We start from the raw sequence: 22,403 nt of genomic DNA, 5'->3' as shown, positions 1-22,403 counted from the left end.
TTTTCTAAATTGTTAACAACTTATATAGATATACATAAATGTTAGGCACAGTTTGATTAAATATGTATATCACATAGTAGTGGAGTTTGTGATGACTCTAGAGCAGTGGAGCTACATCGCTTGACCCTACATCCTCTAAAATTAATGCGACAAAAACAACACGTGTTTGCATCTGGTTTCGACAGATTTAAAAAGAACGTGGAACACTGTTGGTTTCATTCTGCGCCTTAGAATCAATCAATTCCAATTTGTATAAGCTAATATTATCCGAAGAGTAAAAACTTGTTCTCAAAAATGAAAATTATCATGACCCAATTCATCCAAAATCGACTGGCCATATGATGGATCCCAAAACTGACTCTGTAAACAAAATAATATTGCACTTGACTTTGGTACTCACTGCAATGACTTGGTTCAGAATTGATCACATAAACTGGAATCGTTATGATCGGATTGAGATCAGCCAAGTTCAACATGTGTGATGAAAATGGTAGTCCTCATAATGTGCAGGTGATAAAAGGGATCGAAAATCCTGAATTGAAACAAACCCAACCTTGCTATTTTCTTGTCTCAGCTTTCTCTCATGTCATTCTAAGAAAAAACGAGTCTCCTGACATTCAACTTGACCACATTAAGTTAATCACCAAATTATGTATATGCACTATGGACCTTTTCGGACAAAGAAATAGACAATACTAATTAAACGTTTACTCCCGCATTAGAAAAATAAGAAGAATGATAAAAGATGCTTTTTATGCTTTCATTTCCTAGCTCATTAGGTTTTTTATCGAAACAGCAATCTTGAGGAAAATCTTGTGGATGCTACACTGGGTCATCCATATCCGTATCTGTTGCTGATCAGTGTAGCCCCCATCCTTTGCTGGTGATTGGCCCTTTTAAAATTTGCTATAGATTTGTTTCGTATGACGTTCAAATGGAGTTTTCATGACTTAGATGACTTCTAAATTAAACTTTATTGCATGTCCCGATCTAGAGAGGGTCAATCGTTTACGTCATGTTTTCCAGTGTCTAGTACCATTGAAGACGAATTTCCCATTGACTGCATTAATTAGCATCTGCAACATATGCAAACAGTAGGGAAGAAAGAAAAAAAAAACCGAAGATTGGTAAAGAAGCTGGCTGCTGACACATTAGGCTGCTCTCTTTTGTCCATATGCTGCTAGACCCACCTGCATGCTGAGAAAAGAAAATATTTTTCCCGAACCAGCTTGAAACTAGGAGACCTGCAACTGAAGTGCTCCCTTGGGAACTCCACCTTAAGACCCAAGTTACAGCGTCGGCTTCATCGGCTTTTGAATAAGTTAAAGAAAACAGGAAAGTGGTAAGCTAAGAAAATTAATGAAGGATCAATCACAGCACTACTGAAGAGGCTTCAAGTCGATCTGCACTCCATGCTTAGGCTTCAAAGTCAGGACATAGACGGGTGCGTGCCTGTAGTTGTGAGAGACAGTGAAGCTGAAGCTGGAAAGCAGCATGGCCAAGACCACTTTGGCTTCCATGATGGCGAAGGCCTGGCCGATGCAGTTCCTGGGTCCTGCTGCAAATGGCATGAAGTGCCTGCCTGAGGCAAACGATCTGCCGGCGAATCTCTCTGGATTGAACTCATTGGCGTCCTTCCCCCAGAGCTCCTCACTGTGGTGGATCGCCAGCACTGGGATCCATATGGACAGACCTTTGGGAATCTGGAGGTCGCCCAGCATGGTGTCCTCGAATGCTTGCCTGGGTAGGAGTGCAGCAGGTGGGTACAGCCTCAAGGACTCGTTCAGAATCATGCCCAACTGCACACCCAGAATATCGCCAAACTGTCAATCCATGGAAGGCAGTAAAGGCATCTCTATGCTTCTAAAACTAATAAATAAATTCTTGCTTTCTTTATCTCTCACTCAAAATCTTTCAATCAATCAATCAATGCAGTCAAAATGAAAAGCATCATGTTCACTACGTTTCATCCTTCTGCGCAATAAGCGACACGCATGCAAGTATATAGACATGGCTTCTCTCGATAATTAATCTCCCCTGGCTTTTGAATATTAATAAACAATCTACCCTTCCAATCGGAAGTGTTCCAAGTTGTGAATACGTGGCCGTGGCTGCTTTAAAGATTAGACTTCCCATAAAATCATAGGGCTCTCTCTGTTTGGCTTCTGGGGATCCCTAGGAGTCGTCTACTTTTGTTCCTCTCTCATGACTCTACCTTTGGATCTTACAACTAGTCATATTCATAGTTCGCTTTGCAGAATTAGCAGTTAAAAAATTACTAAACCAGAAGATGGTGGTGAGTTGCTTAGGAATCTTTACCAGAGGGAGCTTCGTGAGGTGATCAGCAGAAGGAGGTGAGCCTTGGCAGACTCGGAGCACTTCTTCCCTGGCTTTCTCTTGCCAAGAAGGGTTGCAAGCAAGCAGCATAACTGTCCAAGTTAGAAGGAGACCAGTGGTCTCGTGGCCTGTGAAAAAGAACGTCTTGCATTCGTCTATAAGATGCTGTATCGTGAAGTTAGACTTGGAATTCTTGTTCTCAACCTGTTCCAATAAGAGCCCAAGCAAACCATTGCCGTAGGAGGCGCTCCTTCCTATTTCCACTCCGTCTCTCCTCCTCTCGATGATCTGCATCAGTAGATACTCTATTTCCACCTTGACCCTCTTGATTTCTCTGTTGTATCTACTAGGAAAAAACCTACAAACAGAGCATAGATAGATGTCAAACTTCTCCGGAAAACAACCTTGATCTAACTAAAAGTGAAGAAGGTTGAAAATCATCAAGATATGGTGATGGCTAAAAGAGATACACCTGCTACCAGGAAACCATAGATGCCGGCTTGCCTTAGAAGAGTGATGCTGCAGGGTGGTAAGGAGATCAAAAATCTTCTTGCCTTTCTCATAATTAATGTCAAACTCTGTCCTACATATGATGTCTGCAGTTAGCCTGTTGAAGAAGCCATTGATTTCCACCTCTGTTTGTCCCGATTCTGCTGCTGAACGCAAGCACTGCAATGCACGCCTCGTGCAGTCTACCATATGCCCAATGCGCCCCTGTCCCGGAAAGCCAGAACAAGGCCAAGAATGAAAAATGAAGAAAAAAAATCAGATCCAACAATAGGGCATCCTTCCTTCCAAGCAATTTAAAAAGAAGAATCTACTATGTTTCCCTTCTTTTCTTACTTTGAGCTTGTCTGCTTGAAATGCCGGTGCTGCTATGTGGCGTTGATGGACCCATTCTTCACCATTGGCCATCAATAAGCCTTTCCCAATGAAGTGCTTCGCCCCTTGCCTCTGCAGCCATGATTTTCCATAAACTTGGCTATTTTTAGCAGAAAGCAGCTCTTTGATCAGCTCCGTTTCTGACAGACACATCCTTGGCTCAACTCCCCACCAATATATGAATCTTTTTCCTGCAAACAGAAGCAAACTTCATGGTTAAGGAATCGAGTTGGTTTTGCAGGCAGGTTACAGACAAGAGCAAAGGGATCAAGACGTAATTGAAAAGTTAATTTATCTTTTTATTTTCCCTTTTTAACTGTTTGGTTATTGTTCTTTTTACCATATAGCTTAGACCAGAGGACGTAATGAGGCAAGAGTCTTCCGACGATGTCATGGTGAACAGAGCCCATGTCAGAGGAGGTGGTCTCCTGGACAAGAGAAGCCATGTGGAAAAGATTGCCAACTAAAAACCGTGGGTGAGGTCCACGAACTCCTTGCTTTTCCATGAACTGTCTGATGCGTCGGGGAGTTAACCAGTAGACACAGATGGTTTCCACGGCCACTCTTAGCACCAAACATGAAGCCAATATCAAAACAATGAGCAAAAGGACAGCCATGGCTGCTATAACTTTGTCTGGTATAAAGTACACAGCGAGAATATATCCCTAGACTCCTGATGCCTTCCTCATATATCAACTGTCTATGTGGGGATCAGAAAGAGGATCAATATAAGGAATCAGAAAAAATGGCGTGGAAGATAACAGAATCCCACCGAAGCGAGTCGATGGGATTAAGGTAAGACTCGGCACCCTTTTATAAATAATCATCAGCAGTGCGCAGAGGGAGGGAGAATAAAAAAGGCCATGGGGAAATACTCAGTGACGAGAAAAATATAAAAGGTGCATGGGAATGAGCTTACGTCATTGGAAAATGGAACGAGCGCTTGAGTCATACCCTTGTTTTGAGAAGCCAATTCCGTGTGCTGGAACTCTGCTTTCTTCCCTTTCATCATAACCTGCAGATTTACTCATTACTTTTTCATCTCTTTTCTATGCAAATGTGCTTATTAGATCCTAATAAATATATCTGCGAAGTGGGATGTGATCTTGCTTTTGGTATGTAGCTTACCTTACCTAGGTCACAAAGAGAATGACAGATTCTAGAAGTTTTTGTTGGTGGTGTTCCTTGGGAAGCCATTGTGGGAGGTTATGGGCCTTGTATGGTTCGTCTGTGTGTTACCATCTTCATTGTTTTCAAATCTATATATTTTGGCAGGCCGCCCAAATTCTCCAATTACAGAGAGCCGCAGATCCTTCCAATTCTTTGCTCTCTGAACCGTCCACCTTTGATGCTGCTGATTTGTGCAGAGATTGGTAGTGCTTTCTCTGCACTCCCTTTGCATGATTGAACAACTGTTGCATGTGACTTTCATCAGCCACTATGCCACTGAAACCATTTTCATTTGATAGTTTATTCTATTTAAACCTTCAGATGCTTTTACAACGTACCCTCCTCTGCTTGGTCTTATACGTCTGTCACTTGTCTTCTCTCTCGCATACATAATGCTGAACCAGATGCTTATTTACAAAACCTGAAAGAATTCACCACTTTGCTATAGTGACGCAGTATTCTGAGAGAAAATCAAGAAAGCAACAAGAAATTAGCCAGCGAACGAAAACTGGAAAGCTTCTATTTCAATGGTGGATCTCCAGCCATGTTAGTAAGTTTCATGGCAACATTTCATAGTCAAATTACAGCAAGCCGACAGTGAATCGTAGACAAGGTCCACCGTCCAATATGCAAATAACAAATTAATACAATTCGAATTCAATTAAATTATGTGAGGCCGGACTCTGATTCCGCAGCTGATGCAGTAGTACTTCTCTTGTTCATGTTATTCTTCTTCGGCCGTGGCATCTCATATATGGACTGTGTTCCACAACAGTCCGGCTACCAATTACTCTCTCTCTCTCTCTCTCTCTCTGCTCCCTCTTTATATATATAAATATTTATAATTCAAAACAGTTGCAGAAATTTGACGCTGGCGGGCCGGCGGCGGAGGCATTTGATGAACAGTCTGGCTACCAATTACTTTTGGTGGAAAAAAGAATGGGCCTACCAACAGTTCAGGAAAAGAAAAGAAAGATTATATTAACAATTTGGTTGCCTGAAGACTAGCTCTCTCAGATCTCAACTCATTTTGTAACCTATTACAGTCCAGCAGCCAAAAAAGAAGAAGGTTACTAATAGTCAAATGCGCTGATAATAAAACGCAAGCTTATATAGCTGTCGATATCTTCCCTTTTACTTATTTCCGAGTCATTGTCAAAACACATCCTCCCTATTGGTCTTCGAAGTTTGAATAATGACTTCGCATGAAATTAACTTAATCTGGTGGACAGTTCGAAGTTGCCTTGCACGATACTTTACTTTAGTTTACATTCAAGAGAGTTAAAGGTTAAGGTACAGATAATTAATTAAGCAGTCATGAAACTAGATCGGGTACATATAGTAATCTAATTTTTAGTAAAACTTTACAAAGAAAACCTTCTTATTGATTCCCAAACATTTCGTGGTCAATTTTAATGTCCTTTAGAAGTTGTTTGACAACATTAATTTGCCTAATTTTTAAATCAAATTTATGAAACACTCACAAATTATTTCCTTAGTGTCTTTGCACATCCTTGCACTTCTTATTAATCTTAAAAGATATCTTTGCCGTATTAGAAAGGCTTTTGTTCCAAACTCTTGCAATATTAGAGGAGACTTAACATTGAACAGTAACAAGTAGCCCATATGGATTGAGTCCATAAAAGTGAGGAACTGAAGAATTCAAATTAAGTCGGTGGTGGCCATGCATCTAATTTCATCTTGAGGTCGGTTGTTGCTTGACTGAGTTACTGAGCAACAATGCGATCCATGGTCTTGTCAGAGCTCCTTGTGGACATGATACCGGGCAGCTACATGTTTTTTTTTTTTAAATCGATTTAAACGTTTTTATTTATTTTTAAAATGTATAAAATGAAAAAAAATAGGGTTATACTGGCCAATACGTTATGACGAGTATTGACTGGCAGGCACATAGGCCGCTGGATGCAGGCGCATATCTGTTTTTTATTTTTTATTTTTAAATTGATTTAAAGTAGTTTAGATTATTTGTACATTTAAAAGTTGGGAAGGAGGAGGTAGATGCCCTTACTTTTCTTTTTATTTTTTTATTTCTAAAATGTACGACTGTTTCGAAATTTAAATGGAAAGTGAGGCACCAATCAACTATCAATTTTAATTTTATTGAATGAGTGAGTGGTTTTTTCTGGGTCTTTCTTCTTGTTCACCACCCTTAAAGTTCACAAATCATACTTCGAAACCTATTCCGGTATGCGCTACAACCCTTGAAATGAGACACCCGTCAACTAAGTATTTTGAATTTAAAAATGAAATAAAAGAGCTATGTATTTCAACATACATCGACAAATATATAGTCAATTTCCTAATTAGGACCCTCATTCTATGACAGCTACCGTGGTTTAGAATTGACATTTGAAATTTTTTCATGACAGCCACCAATACCAACCATTTTCGAATAACTTCCTTCTTTTTTACAAGTTTGCAAATAAATCCCTACTTCTAATTGAGCTTGAAACCCCCATTCTACAGGTTATAGGCAAACGAACCTTAGTTTATATATCTAGAAAGTGATATGGACAAGAAGATGTGCCTGGCTAGACATTCATAGAGAAGTAGGTGGTTGTCAAAAACTTGAAATGGGTTGAAAAAAATTTGGGGAGTTAAAATATCGGGTTCATTAAGAAAAAGTTTGTTGATATCACAAAAAAAAATGTTATGAACATTTAAAGTACAGTGCTTTACTAATAGGAGGACTAGGAATGCTGCAAGTGATGTAGCACAAAATTATCTAGGTGTTTCTATTGCACGATAAGATAAAATATATATTCCAGATGGACCTTAATTAAGCACAGAAATTTCACACAGTTTGAGATCTCTACTCCATTCTTTCACCAGTTGGTCCAGGAACTAAGAACATGAGATGCTTCTTGCAATATCTTGGAAAATGAGTTCCCAGTTGAAGGACATGACATCCGCTTCTGCTTCTCCCTCTTTTTTTTTTTCCAATGGTAATGATCTATTAACAATGAATGATGAGGATGGCAGCTCAATAAGTGCATCCATTTTGGGTGGTACAGGAGAGGTGGAAACTATATCTTTGGGGATTTAGGCTTTTTCGCAACTTAAACGATGCACTCTTCAACTTGATTATCGCACATGCTACAGTTCCTAGATTGATTATCGCACATGCTACAGTTCATTCGTAGATGAGTAACATCCATAATTTTCTCCGGCTAACTCTTTTTTATGATGCTAAAATGCTTATATTTCAACTTGTGAGAGAACAAGAACGCCGAAAAAAGAAGAAATTACATGCGCCACAAAGGTAGATATTTATGTGAGAATATTGGCCCATACACTATAAATTCAGACACGTACGCGCACCTGTAAAAGGCAGTCTCCTTTATACAATATTTTCACTCGCACCAACTTGGCAATGTCCTTTCGACATGACAAGCATTACAAAGGAACGGCTCCATTGCAAAGCACTTTCCCTCTGCATTCTCGAGAATGTGGAAATTGTGGCAAAGGCATCTACACCTTATTAAAGAAAATTGTTCCTAAAGTGGCCCACGACAATCATGAGCAATCCAGCTAAAAAGAAAGTCTTGGTTCAAATGCTGTAACGCCCAATTCAACTGCAACGTTCCAACTATGATATCAACAGCGGCAAGGAACAAAATGGGAGTTTTCATGCTGCACGCTTCTCAACCTGAAACGCCAGGAGGAAACGAGAAAGATCCTGCTCCAGCCTACGTTTCTCAAGATGAAACGTTAACAAGAGAAGAGACAAAGAAAGGTCATAATGACCCTGATCTGGCTCACGTTTCTCAACCTGAAACGCTAGAAGAAAAGAGTGAAACTGACAAAACCATTATGTCCAAAAATCTCTCACGATGATTTCTACAGTCTATACAATGTATTGATGAACATGAAACAAAAATAAGAAAAGGAAGCAAGAGTTTTCTTTCTGGCCGTGGATGTAGGTTTACTGATGGATGTAGGTTTACTGAAACCGAACCACTTAATTCTGGTTTTTCTTCCTCCTTGTTTCCTTTTCTTCTTTACATCTTAGTGGTTCTCTCTTGACATCAACATCAGCCATTTCAGCATTTTGAGAAGCCTGGATTGCTGGGGTTCTATATGGACAACATGTCGAGTGATATCTTGGTGATCAAAAAACACCATCCACTGTACAATGCAGAGCAGATTCAGAACAGATGTAGGCCCTATCATGGATGTTAAGCAGTAGTGGAGATACATAAAGGCTGGTGTGAGCATACATGTGTAGTCATTCATTTGTCTTAGAGTCGGGCTGAAGTTCTTAGGATATCCAGCCGATTGATTTATAGTTGGACTTGTATATCAGTGTCCACATTCAAATTTGGAATATGTTATCGTGTTTGAATCTGTATTTTTTCTTGCAACATTAACTAAACAAGTTTTTGTCATATTGACAAGGATAATTAACAACATAATTAAGCAGGGTTGGCAAGGTTAGATTAGTGGATCCTCAAACTAAGCTACTTGCTAGTTATTTATTTTCTATCGATCATTACTAGCGACCACCGGATCAAAAGAACTTGAGCGCATCCATTGAGCAACGAAAAGCTCTTGATACATTCGACTATCTAAATCATCTAGGCCGTGACCTTGATCCGCGAATTAGAAAATGAAAAGATAAAAGCGAAACGGGAAAGGAAAAAAAAAAAAAGGAGCCGACCGTTTACTCCTTTTCTTGGTGGTATTTGAAGGATTTGATCACACATAACGTATACGCAAGGTTCACTTGAAACTTTTCATCTCAAAGTTACCAATGACATATAACGGTTTTCCGAACCACTAAAACTTTAATATATATATATATATATAGTCACTAAACAGTAACTCTACAAATTTTTAACACGGAGGACATCTGGTTTGATCATAAAGGCTGAGAATTCTTTCTTCTTCTTTTTTTCTTTTTGTAGGAATCATGCATTTTGCGAGGTTGGACGGTGTCAGCAAAAGACTGGGCACCGCCATCCGATGGCTAGGAGAAGGAATCCTCCTTACCCCTTTCGCTGCAGAGATTGAGGGGTAGAGGGGAGGGGGAGATTCTTTAAGGCCGCCACCCGACAGCAATGCCCAAGCCGTCGGCCGGTACCTTCAGATAGTCCAGGACCATCAGGTGGTGTCGGCCGAGGGCCTGAACACAGCTAGCATGACGCCAAACAGTCAAGAACCATCAAGTAGTGCTAGCCAATGGCCTGAGCACCACCATCAGTTGGTGGGAAGAATCCCCCTCAGCCCTAAACATGCAAGGTAGAGGGGCGAGAGGGGATTCGTCGCCGGACGCCGGCATCCAAGCCATCGACCAGCCCGCCCTATAGTCATAGGAACGGGTTTCTCCTCCCCCTTTTCGCTATCATGCCCATGATAAACCAAACAATAAAAATACAAAATGAAGATTCACAAGGCCCTGCAATAAAAAAGATGGACTGTCCTACCTTCGTATCATGGGTGTTTAGTAAAACAAGTAGCTACATTATACATCAAATTTTGATGAGATTATTGATTGGAAGGAGATTTGACAGTAGCCAATCAAATTTTGATGAGATTATTGATTGGAAGGAGATTTGACAGTAGGGCGCTCTTAAATTCTTAATTTTTAAGGGCTCTAACATATATAAATAAATATAAGTAAATAATTACAAGACATCTATATAAAAATATGTAAAAATAAATAAAAATTTTGTTGCTGGCAAACCCACACCAGCTGGGCTAAGGCACTGACAGTATAAATTAAATTAGATTACGAATATAAAAGACAAGTTTTTTAGGAGTCTAAAATACTTTTTAAAAGAAACTTATGAGTTTTCTTAAATGAAAGCACTTGTATCCCTTGAAGAATATCTTTAAACTTTTTAAAAAACAATTTAGCTTTTATATTGTATTTTAATGTTTTCCTTTTGATTACATATGAATAAACAACTTAATTATTCCCCTCAAATCTCGTACAAGAGTTTTCGTAGCTAATTTTTCTTTCTCTTTTCCTTTCGCTCTCTCTTTGTATATATGTACATACAGGTTCATTTGAAAAAGTAACCTACGGTTTTGCCTAATAACCTAAAGCACCTCAGAGACCACTAAGAAAAAGACTCTCACTAACATCAATACCACATAGTTGAAGCCAACATCACATCATAATTCCACCGTCGCTTGAACTCAAAAGCCGTGCCTGAGAAGAAAAATGGACTACCCACTGTTCTTTGTTGGGGAAAAATTAGGCTAACATCTGCCACAGTTTTTCACGTGTTGTGGACATGTGGCCTATATATGTACACAGGCAATAACTCTCACCTTCTTGTCAACGATGGCCTGTTGCGGAACAAGGAAAGGAAAAAGGTGCATGGTTTGCAACCCCACACAGTGCCTCATAGAAGCACACAGATTTGGAGTTCTGCAACACATCTTACAAGTTACTGAGATCTGATCTTTCAAGATTCCCTTGTTCCCATTCCCAATAAGGGAAAGGTGATCTTGAAATATTCTTCCTCAATGAAAGCCACTTCATCATCACATATACATGCGAAGATATATATATATATAATAGGCTTCGGCAGAGCGGCGTGTAAATAAAGGCTGTGGGTTCATTGGCCGTCATCGTGCCTAACATACGATGTCAAAAGGCCAAAATCTCCAACCTGGTTTCGATGGTGTATAAAGTGGCAGCTGTTCTCTAACACCAACTTGCTTAAAAAAATGGAAGACAAGCCTCTAAAAGATGAACACCGCACCAGCAACTCAAAAAGCAGATGGGCCAAAGAAAGCACCTATGCGCATAGCTATGCAACAGCAAGATGCATGATAGAAGTTGATGATGAAGTAAATGTGGACATAATATGTACAGTAGGTCCTGTTTCATAATTTCAACTGGCATCCATACAAAATAGATGACAGAACAGAATTTTCTAGCGGCAATGAGATGAAACAACAAACAGAAAAAGAACAAAAGAATGGGAGAGGTCTTTCTCCTTTTGCGGCTCACCGCCACAGACAAAAACAATGTGGGGAAGTCTAAGAGAGAAATTATCATCCTCATCTGTTTCATTGCTGTATGTTGCTGTTTGTATTGGAACTTGAATAGTTGAAGCTGATCATGTGGCACTTTGTTGATATCCGCACATGCCATGCTGCTTAAAGAGGGAGAGAAAGCAAGGCCACCTTTGTCATGCATGCAAAAACATGGGGCAGGAAATCAGTGGTAGACATTTACCATTTATGATTTCTAGTGCTTGCCCATGAATCTGATCCCTTACATTTTATAGAGGCATCATCATCATCATCATCATTATCATCATTGGAACACCACCATGATAGTCCAAGATCTAGAAACATCGCTTTCATCACGGGAAGAAAGCATTCTTTCACCAGTCTGATCTCTTGAGAAAATTTTTCTTAATTCATATCAATCACTTCACAGAATTCAGTCACAACGCTAGCTCAAATCTAGAAGGTCAAAAGCTAAAGATGTAAGCCGCCTAGTCGGAATGCCAATGCAACCTGTATTAACATAAATCTTTTCAAAAGTTCATTATGAACTCGTTGACAGAGCACTGAAATGAAATATCGTCTGGAATAAGAAGGTTACGATTCTTACTCTGACGGCTGAGCTAGAACAGAGTAACTTTATGTCTCGCTTAATTCGACTCAGGCCAGCTAAAATCCATTTGAATCTAGACTAATTTTTCAGATTTAGGAATTAATTTTCTTGTTTAATAAAATAAAGGAAAAGGTTTCTAATCTTTTAAATTAGGTATCTCGCTTAGGCAATTATGAAAGAAAATATTCGTCCTTTAACATTATACATATGTAGCGTAGGTAAGCTGAAAACTATCTTGCTTTCTTTTAGTTTCCATTTATAGATACATGAGACTTGCATTAGTAGAGTTAGTTCATATCAATGAGTCATTAATTAATTTCCGCTTTCTTTTTTTAACTTCGAACAAAATGGATCGCATCATATTTCATCTGTATGGACGTACGGTTTCAGCTCCAATGGCAAGTATAAAAGAGCAAAATTCCCCGTTTTCCATATATCAAACCAACATACAAACTAGTTTCACATCCCAATGATTTTGCGCCCTAATCCAGCAGATCCTACCCAATACTTTTCGTGCAGACCCAATTTGCAACCCGATCCGACTGCTATATCGAACCTAGTTTGAACCAAAATTCGTCGTATATGATGAGTTTAGAAACCTACCGTAATCAAATATAAATTATCTCTTCTGACTTTTTTGTGGACCATAAGAGTCGTTTGACAGCAGAAGCAGAGACACTTTGTGTGTGCCTAATAAATCTGCCCAAAAGGTTGTGACAGATGCATGAAATACTCACAACAAACTATCCCGTAGAGATTAATATGACTTGCTTCCATTCAATCTGTTTCTCCAGTGGATGGGCCAGTTGAAGGACCTATTTCCCTACCCAAAGTTCTTAAAAAGGATTCAGGAGTTGGAGTCCACCCATCACCCGAAACCTCATAAAATTTGGAAAATAGGTCAAATCCAGATCTATCACAACTTTAGCACATGCAATTTGAATGTGCTCTGGGAATTGAAGCAAAATCAGGACGCCAAAACGAAGCCCATGTCTCGAAATCAAAACCAATCTTGGATCCTGATCTAATTCGAATCCAGTTAATATCGATTGCAGTTCAAAACCAACTATTGAATCTGACCCTCTTGAATTGGCTTCCTACACGACGCCAATAGACTCAATATGAGCCCATTTTTGGCCATTAATGCTCCTACACCCTATGCGCAAAACCAAAGTAGAATGTGAGCCCCGTAATTTCAGCCTAAACGTACCCAACACCTTGAACCGGCTTGAGTTGGCTTTGGCTGCGAACTTGAAAGGGATAGTTGTTAATTAATTAGATTCGCGATTCACATGGATCAAATATTCCACATCCATTTAATCCATTTCAGCAAGTGAAGTCCTGCTTGGATATTGTAACTAAATGAGTCGCCATGCATCTATCTTGGATCTTACTCAAATTTGATTTTTCTATTTACAACCCTTTTGACCTGTTCCTGTTTGCAAAGTGGTACAGATTCCATGGATCAAGAGCGTCCACCAGCACCACTTAATTTGGATCTAGATGTAGGAATTTTAGGGTCAGTATTAAAAACCTTTTCTGAATTTTGTCGGTGATCAATTATCAAGTTAGTATTTACTTTATGATCATTCTCGGTGTCAGGAAAATGATCATCTTGCTATTTTTTAGCTTTAATTTTCATCTATAAATAAGTGACATTTGCTCTCTATTGTTCTATTTTTTCTAACCTACAAAATATAGATGGGACAGCCACTCATGTAATAAGTGCATTTGTCGAACGAATTCATGAATTAGTCTTTGCTTCCCCTTAATTTTGTCGTTTTTCTTGCTATTTCCTGCTGCTCCCTGTCTACACAATTCATTGTAGATTTTTCCTGAACGGTGCACAACTCCTTCCACGCACACACTCACTTACATTTCTGTTGGAGCTCACATGCAACTAATCTAACTAAGCTCTTATGCATAATCCTGATCTTGCAGACAATGCAAAGATTCGTTACTCTGCTTGCGATTGCCATAGTTATTAGAAGCTTCTACTTGAGGAGTAAATGCTTTAATAGCCTATAGGAGCCAGAAGCTGTATTTCTCTTGAAGAGGAGGTCGCTTCTTTGATGTTTCTTTTAATGCCTTTTACATGAATAGATGTGCAGTTTACTGTAAATGCTACACTTGTTTGTTCCTATCTCACTTCCTAATCATTTTATTGTCTTCAAGCTTGTTTTCATTTTGTATCAACCATTTTCTCTTACACTCTTTTCCTTTATCCAACTATTCTTGGAAAAATCATCTTCACATTCATATTGCTTCACATCCATTCAGTTTCTGGGTAAGTATGGTTTGAGAAATTCTTTTAACATGAATGTAAATATACTTACCTGAATATATTCTGATCTACTGGATCCCAACCCAGCTCACAGCCTTTCACTGGTTTGACATTAAAAAAGCCATAAATGGCTAGCAAGGAGCTCAAGTATGTGTATATATATGCAGTTTACAGACCATTCTCAAAATCACAGCTATGAAACTATTTCTCAAGAATGAGAATCTTTAACAGATTCTGTCATGGAATAAGTGTCTATCAGGGATTTAATAATCATCAATAGTTCATTAGCTCATTTCTTGAACGATCTCCTGTTTCTTTAACGCGTGGAAGACAAGGGGGCGCCCGGGCTTCCGAAAGAGTTGGTTCAGACATGTCCTATTGCCGTGGAACATCTGAACCAAACTCAAGCATTAGAAAGAAATTATTGATTAGAGGAATCAGCCAAAGAAATTTATCGAATATAGAAGCGGGCTACAATACTCGGCGATGTAGAGTTAAAGTTTTACCAGAAAATTTGGTCGATAACACCAGGCCGCTAAAGAAGGTTCAAAACAAGAGGTTTTGCTTGTGAAACATTCAAAGTCATGAATTGTCGTGGCCAAGGAAAAAAGCATTAAATCAAAGTTTCCTGGATCTGAATTAATTGCACGTTTGAACTAAACGTAGACAAGTATGATCAGCAGTTCAGCATGTTCTTGACAAAGAAACACAGACATGGTTTAGATTCAAAAAATGATAACTTTCTTTTTCTTGTGTAAGATAATTACATTCTCCTTGACGTGGTATCTGTGCATATTATATGTTCGATTGATTCAGACTATAGAATGGTTAAAAGCCTAACAAGTTCTTCCAGGACAAAAGATCGCAGCCTCTTGCTTTTCAGCATACAAAAGGTCTCAGCATATGAGGATCCTTTTCCTACAATTCTTGTTACATGTATAAAAGTTAGTATTGGGTACAGCCCCCAACCTTCATCCTTAATTCAATTTGTTCTCCAACTCGGGAGAAACACTTTAGGTTTTAAAGCATATGTTGTCCATGGGCAAGTCCAAAGCCATATATATCCAACATTTACAAAGTTTTGGTTTCTCAAATTTAAGTAATATAGCAGGCGATGTATCAGCCCCGATGAGATTCTTGCATCATAACCATGCCGAGAGGTTCACCGTCATATTTGCTGATGTTGTGGCAGGTTAAGATGCGGAAATATTTAATTTAAATTAATTTGTAAGCATTTTGTGTATATCTTCCTATACATCGGTTGCCCAAGGAGGAATCCATCTTATTCTCTCTTTTGTTTAGTTTGAAGAGAGGAAACATCCCAGCGAATCAATCTTTCTCTCTTTTGAATCTCTGTTTTGATTCATCAATGTGTAAGCAGTACCCACTGAAAGGTTGAACCATTTTCATGAAAATTTCTATACACGAACAAGTTCTTATATATATATATTCTTCAAAATGCGTTACTAGGTAAATATGGGAAGCTGGAGCTGCGCCTCCGGTAAGAGCGCTTCACGGAGCAGCGGCAAGCTCCACATGATCGTCGGCGGAAGAGTAAAGAGGACGCAGCTTCAGCGGCTTGAAGGTGTAGTAACGCACACAGAGCATGTAGTAGCACAGATTGAACACCTGCAACATGGTGATGATCCAGTAAAAGTATTCCAACTTCCCCCTGTTGAGATTATCAGGCAGCCAGTCGGTCGTCCTGTGCACCAAGGTGATCAGCAAGGTGTTCAAGTAGCTGCCGGCGGATATTGACGTCCAGAACAAGGCCGTCGCCGTACTGCGCATGCTCTCCGGCGCCTGGTCGTAGAAGAACTCAAGGTGGCCGATGGACATGAAGGCCTCGGCGATCCCATGCAGGCTGTACTGCGGTATGAGCCAGAAAACCGAAATGGGGATGGTGTGGTCCGGGTGGTCGAGCAGGCCGGCGGCCGCCGCCGCTTGCTTGCGCCTCTGCTCAATGAAGCCCCCGGCGAAGGTGGAGGTGACGGAGATAGCGAATCCGATGGCCATGCGGTGGAGGAAGGAGATGCCGCGGTCGAGGCCGGTGAAGCGGCGGGCGAGGGGGATGAGGAAGCGGTCGTAGGCCCAGATGGTGGCGAGCATGGAGATCAAGGTGAAGACGGACATGGAGCCCGGGGGGATCTGGAAGGAAGGGGTGAGGTGCCTGTCCATGGTGCGGCCCTGCTGCAGCTGGAAGGTGCCCTGCTGCGCCGACGCCGTGATGGGGATGATGCCTGCGAACCAGATGGGCACCATTCTTATCACTGACTTGAGCTCCTCCACCCTGTGAACGGTGGCCAGCCTCCACAGGTTGACGTCCTCTGCCGCCTTCCGGCTCTCATCTCCGCTCACGATCGCTGCCTTGTCCAAGAACCTGCATCATTATCATCACTAAGCACCACGTCAAACTTATCATTTCCACCTCTGAACTTTTCTTCGTTTCGATAAGAATAACAAAAAGAACAGCAGAGGATCAAATTTTCTTGTTTTAAGGACATTTTAGTAATTTACATGACGGAACTTGTTCCCAATTTTGTCATAAAAAATACATGGTGGGCATCATCAATTGGTGGTGGGTAGCCGTTCTTTTCTACTGGCTGCAGTTCCATGACTCCTTTTGGACACATTCAGGTTAATTTTACACAAGAATGTTACATTAAATGCCTTGGCCCTTGATTGCATGCATTCTTGGGTTGAACCTTTCTTTTGCTACAAATCCGAGACCAGGCATCATTTTCTCCCAATTTTTTCGATAGTGACTCGCTTGTCGATTGACAGGCAATAACTTGTCGCCACCTTTGTGAGGTTTCCCGATTTCTGTATCGACCTATGTGAGTTAACCTGATATCTGTGGTATATGTATTTCCCTTTCGAGTGTTAAATGTCTTCGAAAAATGTATGTGCCTCCCATATATTTCTCTATCTTTACCAGAAGGTAACTCAAGGTCATTCTGAAAAAGAAAATATATTGTCTATATATATACCAAAGATTTCCAAAAGCTTTGAAATCTTTCAATCTAAGCTACATGGGCATAGGTATGGTTCGGGTATAGGTATGGAGATATGAATATAAGCACAGTAACTTTAAAAAATATATGCATGGGGTTCAGTAAAAATAAAATAAAATGAAAGCAACATCTAAATAAACAAGTGATATAAATAAAAACATTACATGTTAATAAACTGTAACTCTAAAAACAAAATGAAAACTGAGTTGGAAAAACTTAAATCAAACACAATTAAGTAGTTTGAATCAGTTTCAAGTAAAAAGTACCCACTAAAAAGTACCCACTTTGGAAATGAATATGATGACGCAAGTACGTGGACCTTTTTAATAAGTATCCATGTATATAACTTAGCTTTTAATGTTCAAATTAACTTCAAGGCAAGCTTTCCGAATGAAACCTTCTACCACAGTTAGTCTTTGCTGCAAATAAGCTAAACGAATCATGTTACCAATTAAAAAGTGTGCCTTTGATAAAATGCCATCGACCTATTCTTAAGACCAAGATGCTTATTTATTGTGGTCTAATTGGAAGTGTCCCGCAACATGATTGCTAAAAATCAAAGCTGCTTTCACTATCAACAAAGCAACTGAAGATCAGAGCAGCCATCACTCAAAGATTCTGTTAAACTAAAGAAAAGCAAAAAACTCACTTGAATTGATCTGAGTGGACGAGAACGCCGGAGATGGAGATTGGGGCATCCAGTTCCTCATTCTCATACAACAAGCTCGGGTCGGACGCGTTAGGCAGCTTTCTCTTCCTTGTGGCTGCAACCAACACCTGAACCAGCCTGGTTAATGGACTACCAGAGGGCTTCAAGTTTCTGTAGAGTTGGTACCCCAATACAAAGGCGATTACGGAGAGGAACATGGCGACCGTTGGGATGCCCAGCCCCCATCCCCATCCTACGTTCTCTTGGATGTAGACGATGACGGTCACTGCAAGTAGAATGGAGAACCCCATGCAGAAGTAGTACCAGTTGAAGAAGTTCCATATCTTTGTGCTCTGCTTGGGGTCCCTTTCGTCGAACTGGTCGGCCCCGAAGGCGACGCAGCATGGCCGGATTCCGCCGGCTCCTAAGGCTGTAAGCAACAGTGACACATATAGAACCATTAACTGAGACGTGGTCGCTTCTAGGCAGATCTTCTTCCCACTTGCATCGATGCTGCAAGGTGGTGGCCTCAAACTAGGCAGCACTGCCGATACTGTTAAGCAAACCATCCCCTATACCAATTAAGATCAACCAGTTTATTATATGCATAACTATGAGATAATCAAACTACCATGTAAGAAAAAGGTTATTTTGAATATGAACTAAGTTTTATATTATATAATTAACGGAGGTCAATGTACTGGTTCTTTTGACACAGCTAGTTATTTAAAGATTCAACTCTACACACACATTCATATTCTAGAAATTCCTTTTTTCTCAGGTGATTGAAAGCTTTTATTCCGATATATATATATATATATATATATATATATATATATATATATGAAAGTAAGTGGTCAAGCTTTGTCTTTTTGGTCTATTAATTTTCAGCTAGTCTCTTTCTCTCGACGTGTAGCAGCATGAGTCAGCCGATAGACATCAATTATGATTAACACTTGCGTAAGAGATTAAACAAAGTTAAACTTTATAATAGAATCAACAGATGATCAGAAGTATTGGACAAAAGATCACACAGAGCTAACATTTAAATAAAATAAAGCAATGTGGCGAGTTGTAACACACCACACTGAAAGAACTGGGCAATTAATTACTGAAGGCTGAGTGCAGAAGGACTATGGCTGGCTGGGACTCATGAAATGCGGCTAAGGAAGCAAATTTAGTTACTGTGTAGCCACGTGAAACAATTAATAGTAATACAGTACGAGTCTGGCCTTCTCAGCGTTGCCCTTTGACTCGGTAAGGTTGATTCCCACGGAATATCTGTTCTAGAAACTGACAAATATTCCGGCTAACCATGACCAAGTTCGAGCTCTAAAAAGATCACGAACTTGGCCGTTGTTCAAGCTTCAGAGTAATGCCAAAATCGCATCCTGGCAAAGATTGAGCCACAAATACAAGCACCACACGGAAGAGAGTGGGGGAGAGATGCTAACGATTTGGTAGATAATGGAGGAGACGGCGATGGTCCAGAAGCGGCCGGCGTAGGCATCGGCTATGAAGGCGCCCAGCAGCGGCGTCAAGCTGGCGGTTCCGCCGAAGTTGGAGAGCGTGACTGCGGCCTTCGTGACCGGCATGTGCAGCTGCAGCGTCAAGTAGCTCACCATGTTTGCTCCGAACCCCACCACTGCCAACTTCTCACACACCTCATTCGCTGCACCAATCAATTAATTTTCACCCAAAAAGCACACCAAATACCACTAAGTTGCGGCATCATATGCAGAAAAAGGCTCTCTGAATCAAGCAATCGATTATTCAGAATGCACAAAAGAGCTCAAAGAATTAAAAAAAAACCTTTACTTTCATCAAATCAACATGATTCGTGATCTTCTTTTCAAAGACAACCAAAAAAAACTACTGTGAAGTATTCATAAGAGCCTTATAGTCAGTAAATTATCAGAGAAAGAAAGAGAGAACAGAAGTAGACTGACCGAAGATGAAGGGCATGGTGATGAGCCCTCCTTTCCTCCTTTTCTGCTCCCCATTTTGCTCTTGCTGCTGGTCTGCCATCCTCACCGGCTTCTTCAGCATCAACAGCGCTCTACTGAGAGCCGGAACTCTTCTGCTTACCCTCCCTGCCCTCTTCCCTGCTACTGCGACCTGCCCCTCATTTATTCTTTTAGAGAGAGAGAGAGAGAGAGCAATTATTTGTGCGGTTGAACGCCAAGAAGTTGAAAAGACGAAAACCATACAGTAGATTCTCCAGTTTTACGATTGGAAGGGAGGAAGGAACGGACAATAGTGAAAGGAGGCCAGTTGGACCTCTGTTAAAAATCAATCCATCCATTCAGACATCCGACCAACTGACCAGAAGCTACCGCATTTCATCCAGATTTTTGTGAACTTTAAAAAAATAATAGTAATAAAATATAATTACGAACGTGGGGATCCCATGATAAGATCAAGCAAGGACTGGCCTAGTCTTTTTAATGGTTTTTACGTGGAAATATTTGAGAACTTAACTAAGAGTTTGGTCGACCTCGTGTTTGGCACATAAGATTCCTTACATCATCGCCTCTGATCCTGTCAAGCTCCTGCCGCACGACAAGGGATCACGTGCAATGCAATCTGCAAAAGTTTGTGCAGAAGGCACGTAATTAAGAAATTACAATCTTTTTTTTAGTATTGTTTAAGGCAATTGAGAGCACATGAGTGTGACCGTCACGGCCAAAATATTAGAAAAATGAGTGCCACAAAAATCATCGGGTGTCCAAATCTTCAAAATTTTGGTTGGTAGACAAATTTAATAACGCAAATAAATCATCTGATCAGCTGAATTCTTTTCAGCTAGGAGAGAATGACACAAAGGCATTCAATCCTTCAAGAGGTAGCATATTTCTTTTGGATCTATTTTGGCACTCGAACCTTTATTTGGTTTGAAGTTTGAAGCCACTAGTAGTTTGTTTTGTGTGGTATACATACCACACTTCCCTTTCTTTTTTGTTCTTTCTTCTTAGTTGATGATCTTGGGGGAAACGTCATTCCTTTGCTCTCGATTATTTTGTTAATTTCATTGTTTAGGTCCAATCTTTTTTAGTTGATCGTGAGTTAGAGGACAAATTCTCTTTCCCACTGCATATATATGCTGACAATCCTGTCCAGCTTGCCTTCTTACAAGTTGGCATATACCTCCAAAATTTATAGTTTTTGGTTCCTACGTTTTCAAACGTGTGAAATCATCCAATGCCTTAACAATTGATGCGTCAGAAATAACTTTGAAATGTCGAACAAGTTGTGCGCAAATTGACTAATGGGAAGTCCTTTATACAAGAGTAAGAGAGATAATTTGTTAATAATCAGATTTTGGTGACAATTAATCGTTCCTACTTTAATTCATGTCTGAATTTGTTTCCTGTAGTATTTATGTACCTGGGACCTGAATAGAGGTTTGGTGGACTTCAGTTCAAACCGTGTCCATTTGCAACCTTAACACTTAGTCAGTCACATGGTGTTTAATGTTGGGCATCGGGCTGGGCCAGCTGGCCCAAGGCTCGACAAAGTCAGGATCACACTGGCCCGAGTGGCCCAAGCCAACCCGCTTAGTTATCAGGCTGGGCCTCACCGTCAAAGTGTGTTTTTCTTCTAATGTGAATCAAATTTATAGGTTTTAACCCGATAAATTCAGTTGTAAAAGGTTAACTCCATTATAAAGAATATATGCTTCATAAATGATAAAAAAAATCCACCCCAATCTTCTTCTTTTTTTAAATTTGTCAATGAATTGCAGCATCTCTCAACTACAATGGCTCAAGTTACTTCTTTTATAAACTAAAAACCCGAGTGTCTAGTTGACAGATGTCACGCTCCCAATTAAGGAAAAACTTGAAGGGAAAAGGAGATACTCCACCCAAAATCACAAGTAACAAAATTTTAGGAGGTGATTTCTTCTTTTTCAGTTTGTCTGATCCCTGCAACTTTAGGTTGAACTTTCGAACCCCAGCTAAAGCTTTTCTATAGATTGGTCTGTAAAGGCAAAAGGAGAAGCCACAAGGAGGAAGAAATGGTTAAACCGATATGCAGAGGACACGTCAAACGCCGCCATTCCTGTCACTTCCTTTCCTTCGGCTCCAAAAGCTTTGTACTCATGTATTCTGCTCTGCTACATGGCCAAATGCCGGCCATAAGGTGCGGCTACAGTAGTGGTGACAGAAGCAGGGTTATCTTGCTAAATTGGCGGTTTGCAGTCCCCCCACCCGGATTCCGCCGCCTCCACCTTCCAAGTGGCCGTCCGTCCGCCATTGAAGAGCTGGCGGCTTCACTTCGCCCGTCTCCCTCCTTCTCTCTCTAGGTTTTTCGGCTGATCGCTACAGCAGTCAACTGGAGCGACAAAGTTGGGATTCGATTGCTGGTTGGAGGCAAGCGGCGTCAAGATCTTGCACTCGCTGGAACACCAACCATAGGTAGGCGAAGTTGTTCGTTTCCTAGGGTGTGTGGAAATTAAACCTC

The 22,403-nt window shown here is 40.3% G+C and overlaps 2 protein-coding genes across 2 annotated transcripts; both read right to left on the bottom strand.

Annotated features, from left to right (window-relative positions):
* Nucleotides 1–1,040: 1,040 nt before the first annotated feature.
* LOC116262836 (cytokinin hydroxylase-like) lies at nucleotides 1,041–4,042 on the bottom strand. Its single transcript, XM_031642353.2, has 5 exons — nucleotides 3,560–4,042; nucleotides 3,181–3,410; nucleotides 2,810–3,051; nucleotides 2,320–2,695; nucleotides 1,041–1,799 (listed from the first exon to the last, which is right to left on the bottom strand). The coding sequence occupies exons 1-5, from the start codon at nucleotides 3,834–3,836 to the stop codon at nucleotides 1,380–1,382; spliced, it is 1,545 nt and encodes a 514-aa protein (XP_031498213.1). The 5' UTR covers nucleotides 3,837–4,042; the 3' UTR covers nucleotides 1,041–1,379.
* An 11,606-nt stretch (nucleotides 4,043–15,648) lies between these two features.
* On the bottom strand, nucleotides 15,649–20,094 carry LOC116262995 (protein NRT1/ PTR FAMILY 3.1). Its single transcript, XM_031642552.2, has 4 exons — nucleotides 19,889–20,094; nucleotides 19,394–19,611; nucleotides 17,940–18,511; nucleotides 15,649–16,656 (listed from the first exon to the last, which is right to left on the bottom strand). Exons 1-4 carry the CDS (start codon nucleotides 19,986–19,988, stop codon nucleotides 15,789–15,791), a joined length of 1,758 nt encoding a protein of 585 aa, XP_031498412.1. The 5' UTR covers nucleotides 19,989–20,094; the 3' UTR covers nucleotides 15,649–15,788.
* Between the last annotated feature and the right edge of the window lie 2,309 nt (nucleotides 20,095–22,403).

The sequence above is a fragment of the Nymphaea colorata genome, chromosome 10 (assembly GCF_008831285.2).
Source record: "Nymphaea colorata isolate Beijing-Zhang1983 chromosome 10, ASM883128v2, whole genome shotgun sequence".
Taxonomy (NCBI): domain Eukaryota; kingdom Viridiplantae; phylum Streptophyta; class Magnoliopsida; order Nymphaeales; family Nymphaeaceae; genus Nymphaea; species Nymphaea colorata.
The sequence above is the reverse complement of the archived record's forward strand: the minus strand, read 5'-3'. Positions and strand labels throughout refer to the sequence as shown.